Raw genomic sequence first — 11,805 nt, 5'->3', positions numbered from 1 at the left:
TGGCAAAGGGAGAAAAGAGAGAGAGAAGAGAAAGAGAGAGAGAGAAAGAGAGAGAGATTTCCCAATGCAGAAGAAGAGGCTCTGGTGTTTGCAAATGATGTAGCACTCGCGTCCCCTATCGTTCTTGGCACAGAGAGAGAGAGAGAGAGAGAGACACACACACACACACACACACACACGATCTCACACATCAACCTTTTTTTTTGCACCCACCCCCCACACCCCCACACACACACCCCACCCCCACACACACACCCCCCCCACCCCCCCCCCCCCCCCCACACAAAAACCTCAGCAAAACAAGAAGATGGCGGCGATCTGGCCTCTTGGTTCGTGGAAATCTTCGGGAGTGTTCAAGCCATGTTGGAGGATGTGCATCAGGTAAAGGGCAGAGAAAGAGAACCCCCTCCGAAAAAAAAAGAAGAAACAAAAATGCGCAGTCGCTGCCCTTTCGCTTGAGTTGCAGCTCCACACACCTGTTCTTCAGGTGGTGGTGGTGGTGGTGCACAGACCAGAGAGAGAGAGAGAGAGAGGAATACCACATCCACTGACCGAAAGGGAGTGATTTAAACTTCTTCATTGCATTTCTAACATCGCGATCCTTTTTTTTTTCCCCCCAAATGTATATGACGTGAAGATACTTTTTTTTGTGGGGGGGTATGTGGGGATGTGGGTGGGGGGGTGTGTATTGTGTGCAAAATGTTTTTTTTTCGACAGAAAAATGTGTATCGAAATGGTCAGAAAGTGGTCCACAAGGGGTGTGATTCTGCGTTGATACGTTTGCAATTCAACCCAATGTAATGTTGTTGTTTTTTCCATAAAGCTCTACCACTCCACACACACACACACACACACACTAACTTTCTGACCAGGTTGAAATGCACTCTTTCTCTCTCTCTCTCTCTCTCTGTCTCTCTCTCTCTGTCTCTCTCTCTCACCCCTTTGCTCCCCCACACCCTCAGGGCTCTCGTTAGCTGCTGACACCAATCCAAGGGTTGAGAATCGTTTGCAGTTTGCAATCCCCCCCCCCCCCATTTCCTTTATTGCTTTGCAAATTCCTCACCTCTTGTCAAAAAAAGCAAAACTGAAAGTCACTCTGTTCCCCTCACTTCTCCCTTTGGGATGAATGCCTCCCTATGAATACTGTCAGAATTGCCAAATTTAGCAGCTGTGCTACTGATGATAATAATGTCTAAATGCCCTGAGCTATCAAAAGTTAGTCAATTGGTGGATTGCTCTCTGGGGGTAATAATCCCTCCCAGGGAAGAAAAAGTCATCGCTCAATCCACAACTGTTTGTGGGACTGCTCTGACAGTCAATCCGCTCTACAATATATTCTGCGAAGCGCTTTGAGACGTCTCAAAAGATGTGATAAGGTGCTCTATCAAATACAAGATTTATTGTTATTACTATGCCTGGAATTCTCGGTTTGGTTTGGATACCCTTTAAGTGTGGTTGATGGGTTTCCGCATGTGCCAAACACTCGTCTGCCCCCAAAAAAAATTGTGTGTGAAAGTTGGATGTTGTGTATGTATGTGTGTGTTTTGTTTTGAAGGGCTTATAGTAAAGACGAGCACAAGGAAAAAGGATGGTTTCGATCGTTATTCGTTCACAAAGTGGATCCGAGAAAAGACGCTCATTCAAATCTCCTCTCCAAGAAAGAGATCAGTAACTTGTACAAAATGCAGTGTGAGTACAAACTTGAAGTCCAATCGAACTTTAATCAGGTCTTAATGCAGGTTGATGAAGGCCTGAGTTGATCAAGGTACCATCCATCGGGATGAGACATTAAACCAGGATCCCGGGGTCTGTGTCTGTTCATGTGAACGTTAAAGATGTATTCGAGAAGAGAAGGGAGTTTGTCTCGCGATGTGAAAGGCGCTGTGTCAAATGTTATTATTGTTTCGCCCCCACAAAATACACCCTTTATAGTTAATCATATAAACAACGTGATAAGGCGCTGTATCAAATGCAGGGATAAGTTGATCAATAGTTTAAGACTCGTCCTTTGTTTTCAGTTCACAATGTGAAACCAGAATGTATGGATGCATACAACGGTTTATCGTAAGTGTGATCTTTATTGTTTTTTTAAACAATTCCGGTTTTGCATCATTCCATGTAATTCAATGCAAAACTCTCTTAATGCGATTGAATTTCCTCTGGCTGTACTAAGCACTGAGGCTGTGTGTGAGCCATTGCCTGGATTGCAGGCTGGATTGCTTTTGGGTAACTGATGATCATTCCTTGTTGGTCGCAGGGAACAGATATTGCAAAACCTACACAATGATCCGGACTACCCGTGTGAGATCGTCGGGAGTTGGAACACATGGTATGGAGAACAGGACCAAACGGGTGAGTGTGAGACTCTGAGCATTTAAGACCTTTCAGTCTGAGAAATAACAACTGTCGGGTCTAGATTGATTCCCATTTGACAAATATTTTCAGTGTGATTTAGCAAAATATTAGAATCATAGAATCTTACACTGCAGAAGGAGGCTATCCAATTACATCCTCGCGCTTTCCCCACAGCCCTGAAATTTTTTTCTTTTCTAGTATACATCCAATTCCTTTTGAAAATTATCATTGAGTCTTAACATGGAAGACGGTTTTCTCAAAAAGAAGATTGTCTTCGAAACCCAGACTTTATTTAAGAACTTGCCAAAATTCTGGGCACTTTGTATTAATAATAATAATCCTTACAGTTGATTAGCGCCTTTCACGTAGGCAAGACATCGTAAAGCACTTCACAGGCTATCAGTATGTACTGTGAGGTGTAGTGAGTGTGTGTGTCATGGGCAAACGAGGCAGGCAATGTGCAGAGAGCAACGTCCCACAAACAACCTTGAAGTGAGTGACCAATTGTATCGGGATGTGGTGGGGGTGGTTATCAGCTAGGACACTGGGAGAAACTCCCTTCTCTTTCCAAATAGTGCAATGGGATCCTTAATGTCCACCTGAACAAGCACAGATGGGACCTTGGCTTACCGCCTCACAATGCAGCAGACTCCCCGCCACCCCACCCCTCAGTTGGAGTTTCAGCATAGACCACATGAGTTCTAAGTCCGGACGTGTGGCTTGAACTCTCAACCTTGTAGAGTCGATCCAGACCCAGGTGAAATTTCTCCCCAGATAACAAGCATTGTTCTGTGACACAGTCAGACTATGGTTTGTCCGCTCAGTGGATCTGCATTCTTTCATTCTGTGCAGTGCACTTGTGGCGTTTTTCTGGTGGCTACGCGGCTTTGACGGATGTTATGGAGAAGTTAAAGCAAAACAAGGTAACAAGGTGGATCCCTTGCTCTTTGACCAGCTGCAGACAGTAACACTTAGATGGACAGTTATCAAGCGACCAAGTTCCCAGTGTTAATGGAACCCTATAAATGGAGTAGACAATAGGATGGTTTTGATGAAGCATCAAAAAAAAGTTCTTCTTGACTTAACACAATAACAGGGGGAGGCTGTTCAGTCAGTTAGTTATTCCACATCAAATCTTTCAATCCCATTTCCCAATCTTGTCTCAAAATATCTATCCATCTCTTTTTGTAAACGTCCTTTCTAAGATCTCACCGCCCACTCTGTGTGGCAGAATGTTCCCTGATTTCCCCGCTAACCAGCTCAGCTGGCATTTTACAAGCACATCCCCTTTGGGTTTTGGATCCCTCTGCCAGAGCAAAGCACCATTCCCTCAGCTAGAGGTGAACTGATACTGCTTATTAAAAATAACAATCCTTGCATTTGATACAGTGCCTTATCACGTCATTGAGACGTCTGAAAGCGCTTCACAGGATATACTGTAAAGTGGATTGACTGTATTTTGTGGACGAAAAGCGGAAGCCAATTGCGGACAGCAGTGTACTGCAAACAGCCACAGAAACCCTTTTGAAATAGCACCATGTGATCTTTAACATCCACCTGAACTGGTGGATGGGACCTCGGCTTAACGTCTCATCCGAAGGACGGCACCTCCGACAATGCAAAACACCGCCCAGCGCTGCATTGGAGTGTCAACTTAGACTATGTGATTCCAAGTCCTGACGTGGGGACTTGAACCTACAACCTTCTGACTTGGAGGCGAGAGTGCTACCCACTGAGATATACCACTGACACACATTAACCTCTGTCACTGCAGGACAGACACATCAGTGTAAAGACTACAATTGAATAGGAAATAGCCTGACAATACCGGGCACCAGTTTGTACGCAAAAGGTTCTTGTGTGTTCCTTTACCGTTGCTTGCTAGTTGCTGCGTTTGTTTTCCCGGAGGGCCTTTGATTACCCGAAGCGACGACGGGAACTCTGAAAGAGGGATTTCTCTCTTGGCAGGAATACTTGGAATTCCGTAGGGAGAGGAGCAAGATGCTAGTGTCTCGGAAAAACGAGATCCTCCTGGAGTTCAGCTTCTGGAACGAACCTCTGCCTAGAGCGGGTCCTAACATTTATGAACTCAGAACATATTACTTAAAGGTAACAAACCCGAGAAACTCAATACTGTTACGGTCTGAAGCGTTTGTTAACAAGAGTCCCAAGCCCTAGCTCTGTGGTGCTAGGACTAATCTAGCTAACCTCAACCGCTGCATTTATTGTAAAACTAGCCATGCCAACATGTGCATATTTTTAACTCTTTCCAGCCGGGGACCATGATTGAATGGGGCAATAACTGGTAAGTAATTAGCTGCAGATGTGATTTTCCGTGTTTATGCCTGTTAACCTGAGATGGGGGCAAAGGAGGGGCAGAATTTGGCAACAGTTACATTGCTTTTGATAAGAAACATCTTAGGAGTTTCTTCCCTTGGTGAGTGATTGAGTGTGTTTATCAGCATTCACATTAGCAGTGATAAGGGGAGCCTAGCTTTGCATTTCATAGAACCATAGAATCCTACAGGACAACTGTTCGGGGGACGCTGCTGCGTTTCGCCCACAAAATACCCATTCAATTCACTTTCTGTGAAGCGTATTGAGACATCTCGACAACGTGATAAGGTGCTGTGTCAAGGGCAAGGATTATTATTATTATTATTAGATCTTGCCAGTGAGTGCAGTATAAACACAGGCTGGGGAAAGGAAGGAGCGCGTGACTACTTAACACAGCGTCATGCCTTGTAGCCCCGTTTACCTGCTTACTTCACAAAACTTAGGCATCCCTGTTTGTAATTACGACCTCACTAAAAGCTTGCGTTAACCATTGACCCTTCTGTCAACACAACCTTTGGTACCAAGGCATTCCTTTCCATTCAGAAACTGGATCTTGCTCTCTCTGGGACGGCTGTGCTCTTTTTTTCTCTCTTGTAAGCACAATTTTTTTTAACGCTTCCCAAACCTCCTGCACTCGTGTGGCCTCGGTGACTGATTTGATCCCGTCTACTTTCTCACCCACTGCCCCATCCCTTGCACAGTAGCCTAGAGCCAAGGAGAGACCTGCGTTCAACAATGCAATGATTATTTTGATCAATGAAGTGCGCAATTTATTATATAATGCAATATTTGCACACAGGTTTTTTGCATTAATTGTGACTTTTGTTTTGCAAAATATCGTGGTTTGCGAAATCCTTGGCATCCTTTATTTGAACTTTGCCTGCTTGGAACTGGTGATTTGCCATTCATAAATCTCCCCGTAATTCATGACGTTTGCAATTAATAATAATAATAATAATAACAGTCCTTGCATTTGATATAGCGCCTTATCATGTCGTTGAGACGTCTCAAAGCGCTTCGCAGAATCTATTGTGAAGTGAATTAAATGTGTATTTTGTGGGTGAAACAGGGCAGACAATTGAGCACAGCAGTGTGGCTTGAATGATCACATTAACACAACAAGTGAGGCTTATGAACATCTTCTGATGATGCATCATTCCTATATCAAGAATAATGCACCCAGGATGCTTCAAATGTCATCAATAGGCTGTTCCCACTTGTCGGGGAATCTGTAAGCAGTTGACACAGGTACAAGATAGCGACGAAGGGGAGCTAAAAGAGAATTTAGGAGGAACTATTTCACGTAGAGGGTAGGAGATTGACCCAGTCATTGGTCTGCCCTTCCAAGTCCTGCCGATGTCAGCAGCAGTGCCCTGGAATACTGCGGAGTCTCCTAGTTCAGGAAATTATGTAGATAAGGTGTAGTCTGTGGTGGTTAATGTTGTACAATTGTCCTCAGGGCTCGAGCTATTCGCTTCCGTCAGGAAAACAATGAGGCTGTAGGTGGATTTTTCTCACAGATCGGAAACCTCTACGTGGTGCATCACCTGTGGGGTAAGTGGGGATGTTGCGTTTGGTGGAATCAAGGTAGCAAATGTTTGTCTTGCCGTGAGCCAGGCCGAGTAGAGGGCAAACAGTTAAAATCGCTGTCTCTTCATTGCTGCGTTATATCGGGAAATGTGGGGTTGGGGAGAGGAAAAGGGTGCATTACTGTGTTTAGCTGTTAATGTTTGATTGTCCCCAGGAGAGGTGCTTAAATTAGGAAAGGGTTGGAAATAACATAGATTGCTTCACTTGTTGATGAGGCCAAATGAGGAGAGAGTAAATATAAACTTACGTCTAGCAGATCCGAAAGCGAAATTTCTTCATGCAGATGGCGGTGCAAACGTGGGTCTCACATCCCCAAACTGTGGTTGAGGCAGAAAGCATCAATAATAATAATATTAATAATCTTGCATTGGTTATAGCGTCTTATCACGTCTTTGAGACATCTCAAAGCGCAACACAGAATATACTGTAAATAGAATCGACTGTATATTTTGTGGGAAAAACGCCAAGCAGTTGACACAGGAGACTCAATGTGTACAAGAGGGAGAAGGGACAACAGCAACAACTTGCACTTGCATAGCGCCCTTCAAGTGGGTAGCGCTTTGAGGGGTAATAGGAGAGACAAGTAAGCAGAAGGGAATAGGAGAGGTGGAGGTTCATGAGCAATATAAACACCAGCATGGAGTAAATGGGCCAGATGGGCTGTTTCATCGCTTTGATTCTGTGTGAGTTAAAATGTTGGCTTTTATTTCTTATTTCAATTGTAGCTTACCGAGATCTGCAATCCAGGGATGAAACACGAAATTCCGCTTGGCAAAAATCCGGGTGGGACGAATGTGTCTATTACACAGGTAACCCTTCCACAATCTGCCGTCAGACCATCTACAGTATAAGAGCCTCAGTAAGAACACACATCACCCTAATATCTCACTACACAGCCTGCAGTTGTTTGGCCTTCTGTGTAAGAGGGTTTCACACACCAGTTTGTGTATGTGTGTGGTTTCAGATCTGTAAAGTGGAGTGATTTCAGTTGGATTATCAATGGGACAGTGTCTTTTTTTTTCTCCTGTCACACCCCTCCGCTCCTATCACTGTCACTTAGCTAAGGAATGGGGGAGAATAATAGTAATAATCCTTGCATTTGATATAGCACCTTATCATAATAATAATAATAATCCTTGCATTTGATATAGCGCTTTTCATGTCCTCTAAATGTCCGAAAGCGCTTCACAGAATATACTGTAAAGTGAATTGACTATATTTGTGGGTGAACGCAGCAGCCAATTGCACACAGCAGTGTTCCACAAACAGTCGTAGATTGAAAATGATCAATTTATTATTGTTTTTTTTGGAGGGATTATTATTAGGCTCTGTGTGGAGTATGGAAACTTGCCCAAGGTTTCGCCCTGTCTGGAATTGAACTCAGGTCTCTCGCTTGCAAAGCGAGTGCTCTAACCACTGAGCTACAGGACTCCACCTGTATCACGCTTTGTTATCACGTCTTCGAGACGTCTCAAAGAGCTTCACAGAATATACTGCAAAATGAATTGACCGGATGTTTTGGGATAAGTCGGATAAGTCCCTGTCGGACACAGCCTGACAATACTCACTGTCCAATATAATAATCCTTGGATTTGATAAAGCGCCTTAGCACGTCATTGGGACATCTCAAAGTGCTTCACGGTTTACAATGTAAAGTGGAGTGACTGGGTATTTTGTGAGCAAAACGCGGCACAGCAATGCGCCACAAACAAGCCATGGAGTGAGTGAGTGATCAATTTTATTCAGGGGATTGTTGGCCAGGACACCAGGAGAGAGAAACTCCCTTGCTTTTCGAATAGTGCCACGGGGAATCTTTAACGTCCACCTGAACAGGCAGACGGGACCTCGATTTAACGCCGAGGTTTAAGGACAGGATGAGACCCTAAACCACGAGCACTGATGGAGAAACTTAGCATCCACTGATGGGTAGCAGAGACCATTTGTTTGTGTATTCGTAAGGTTACCTGTAAATGTGTATCTCTGAATCAATACGATAAACTAGGGAGCAGAAGATTTATAGCCTGTTAATGTAGCTTACTGGGAGCATTGCACTTTGATATCTTATTTAATCTGTAGCAATACTTTTAACTGCAACAGCATAATGGGCTTCTAAGATATTTGCTATTTGACAGTTAAGCGTCAGATAGATAGTTATTGTGTGTTTGTTATTCACACCGTTCAGATAATACCTCCACTAATCTTCAGTTGTATTCATGGCATTGATCCCATTGCTTTGTGATTCTTGGTAACTTGTTTCATCAGGAAACAGCCATAATGACCAAACATGAATCACGGTCGAGAGTTCATCCTGATTTCTGTACTGTGCCCCATATAATCACACAAACTATGGGTCTGCTCAAGGTCTGCCATGCACTGCAACAGATCGCAAATTAGACTTCAGCCTCCATTTGTACAATGCTTCCGTCCCTTTGAACCGGTCACTTGCCTTTACTCGAAAGCCTGCAAAATGAGCGTTGAGCATTGGTGGTTTTGTGTGTGTGTGTGTGTGTGAGAGAAAGTCTCTGTGTTTGTGTGTGTGTGTGTGTGCGCGTATGTTTGTCTATTCTGTATTGTTTGTCTATTATGTATGTGCACGTGTGTGAGAGAAAGTCTCTGTGTTTGTGTGTGGGTGTGTCTGTGAAAAAGTCTTAGTGTGTATATGTGTTTCTATTATGAATTAGTCTGTGTGCATCTATTGTGAGACTGTCTGCGTGTGTGTGTGTGTGTGTGTCTATTGTGTGTGTGTATGTAGCCACACCCCAGTGAAATGAATAAGAAGCAAAACTGGTTTGAGGGAAGAGGAAGGAGACATTATGGGATTATCAAGTAAAACCATGATGCTGCGAAAATCTTAAAGTTTGTTTCTTTCTTTCATCACAGTTCCATTGATTCGATACATGGAATCGAGGATTATGATCCCACTGAAGATCTCCCCTTTACAGTGATTCTGTTTAAAACTCTTTCCTAGTGGTTTCCTTGTGTTCTTTCTAGCCTGTGTTCCGAGTGAGGGCCAAGGGGCTTGTGTTTTGTTTCCTCTCGTATTCGCCATCAGTCAAACGTAAGCCATCTGCAACGGAAATAATGATGTTTCCCCAAGTTTCCTGTCTGTGATGTGCTAAAGTCAATGGACACTTGGTGGACGAACAATGCTTGCAATTCCTCCTTTTGTGAGAACCCGTCTGATCTCCAAGCCAACAATTAATGACGTCTGACAATGAATCATGATTAATAAATACGTTCATGCGTACATTACACACACACACACACACAAAGAGTTAATAAACTAATCCCAATCTAGTCGTTGTAATGCTCCATTCCCCCTTTTCTATTCTCTCAAGGATAATACACTACCACTAATGTATTTGGTTTAAAGGGTTTGGATGTGTGGAAAGGACTGATGGGGAAGGTATCTGACCATTTATCACACCTATGAAAAATGATTATGTCAACAGGTGACAAATGTCTTTCAAGCCCCCTCCCCATCCCTCAATTAAATTGAAAAGAGAACATCTTTAAAGTACATTGTAATAGGAGGAGTCCATTTGCCAGAGCGAGCCTGTTCCGCAGTTTACCAGATGATTGCAGGTCAAATACATTCCTCTTCAGGAGTGTATTTGGAAGCTATTCGGCCATTGACTTGTTACACAATGTCAGGTATGTTCTGGAGGCCACCCACACAACCTACACACCCTTTAAACGATTCCATTTTAACTGGGCTATCCGCCCACAAACTCTTGTTAGGTAAGTTATAATCATATAATAAACCTTGAATTTGATATAGCGCCTTATCATGTCGTTGAGACACCTCAAAGCGCTTCATAGAATATACTGTAAAGTGAATTGACTATATCTTGTGGATGAAATAAGGCAGCCAATTGTGTGCAGCAGTGTCCCACGCACAGTTGTGGATTGAGTGACCAAATTATTGTTATTTTTTCAGTGAATTATTACCCATGGAAAGCGATCTGCCAATTGACTAACAATGGCGTTCCTACTGACTGCTAGATAAACAGAGGCGCGTGAAGTAAGGACACTTGCCTAAAGTTTCACCCCCACCCGGGCATTGAACCCAGGACCTCTTGTGAGTCAAATGCTCTAGCGAGTCTCACCAATGATCGTTTGATGACTATTGATTCCACATGAATCAATTGCCCCAAAAATTCACCCAGTCCCAGCCTGTAAAGGCTCCTTTCTCCCAGATTCCAGGCCAACAGATAAAATTGGCCCTTTATTTCCTGGCTGTTTGTATGGGCATATTGCTGTGTGCAAATTGTCTGCCACGTTCACCTACGAAATACACATTTGCTATAATTTACAGTGAATCCTGTGAAGCGCTTTGAGACGTCTACCTGATGTGAAAGGCACTATCAAATGCAAGGATTATTACTACTGTTTTTAGATGGCCAAGATTGTGGAAAATTCTTAAGTTCAGTCTTAACTTTACAAGCCGATTTTCTGCAGTTCTTAAAAGTGAAACTGGCTTCAAAATGAGGATCAAACCTCAAGAAATTTACACAATTCTGCGCTGTCGTACACTTTAAGAGGGGAAATGGTCAGACTTACAAGCCAAGATCAATTGTAATTTCAGGCGAAAGTATTTTAGTAATTGAAATGCAATGAAACACTTTTTTTTAGCAATCTGACTACGCAGAGTTGAAACGTTTGTCAAATGAACAGTTTACAGTGAAATGTTTCGAAAGCGTGTGGTTGATTAATTTCGGTGTGCACTGTGATATATTTTTAAACGAGGCGTGTCATTTTTAATTGCCGATCTGATTAAAATGTACATTTTGAAGTCGCGAAAGTCTGGGTTCTTTTACTCCAAGCTGATTAGTAACAACAACAACTTGTGTTTATATAGTGCACCTCACGCGGGGTAGCGTCCTGGAGCGCTTTAGTTAGGGCTCAATTCCCTTTATGTGCAACTAACGACAGTGGGCACGATCTCAGAGTAAATGTGAGCAGATAAATTAAGAGGTTCGAAGGCATTTCTTCACTCAGAGGAGGATTGGGATTTATAACCTCTAGTCCTAATTGAGGCTCCAAAAACGGAATTATTTCAAAGGGAAGTGGATTAAGAAGATGAGGAACAAATATTAAGGGATTTGGGATGAGCCCTGTTAAAACACAGTGTTAAACCTCCAGCACCTTGGGATGTCTTCCCAACGTGAAAGGCGCTATACAAATGTAATTTTGTTGTGAAAACACAAGCCAAATGGCATTGAAATTGGAACGCGAGTCGTTCAAAGGAGACACGTTTGCTTCCACCTAGAGTTCGAGCTTTGTCCTTGCAGCTTTGGTAGAAGTGAGCAATTTACTGCCGCGTTTTGCCTACAAAGTATACAGTTTACAGTATATACAGTACATACAGAGAGTCTACAGATTAACCGAAATTCATCTTAAAACTATTCTGCCTGGACTTTAATGTTCAAGTTCCCACAGCTTCAGGGCAGGAACTCAAGCCCTGAGCCCTTTCCCCCTTTTTTTATTGTCTGCTGTTTGCAAACTGGCTGCCGCATTTCG

General features: G+C 43.2%; 1 protein-coding gene across 1 annotated transcript; it reads left to right on the top strand.

The window, feature by feature from the left end:
* Positions 1–280: 280 nt before the first annotated feature.
* LOC103184360 (nipsnap homolog 1) lies at positions 281–11,080 on the top strand. The gene is made up of 10 exons (XM_042337750.1): positions 281–381; positions 1,556–1,689; positions 2,019–2,064; positions 2,258–2,352; positions 3,208–3,278; positions 4,324–4,464; positions 4,629–4,660; positions 6,152–6,246; positions 7,008–7,091; positions 9,163–11,080. Exons 1-10 carry the CDS (start codon positions 308–310, stop codon positions 9,225–9,227), a joined length of 837 nt encoding a protein of 278 aa, XP_042193684.1. The 5' UTR covers positions 281–307; the 3' UTR covers positions 9,228–11,080.
* Positions 11,081–11,805: the final 725 nt, after the last annotated feature.

The sequence above is a fragment of the Callorhinchus milii genome, unplaced genomic scaffold (genome assembly GCF_018977255.1).
Source record: "Callorhinchus milii isolate IMCB2004 unplaced genomic scaffold, IMCB_Cmil_1.0 Scaffold8, whole genome shotgun sequence".
NCBI classification, from domain to species: Eukaryota; Metazoa; Chordata; class Chondrichthyes; order Chimaeriformes; family Callorhinchidae; genus Callorhinchus; species Callorhinchus milii.
This window is presented reverse-complemented; position numbering and strand designations above follow the sequence as displayed.

Bases quoted from the DNA above. Each gene is read 5' to 3' on its own strand.
- LOC103184360 (XM_042337750.1), top strand. From the start codon at position 308: ATGGCGGCGATCTGGCCTCTTGGTTCGTGGAAATCTTCGGGAGTGTTC. The intron at 1,690-2,018 runs GTGAGTACAAAC...CTTTGTTTTCAG, and splicing joins TAACTTGTACAAAATGCAGT to TTCACAATGTGAAACCAGAA. The intron at 4,465-4,628 runs GTAACAAACCCG...AACTCTTTCCAG, and splicing joins TCAGAACATATTACTTAAAG to CCGGGGACCATGATTGAATG.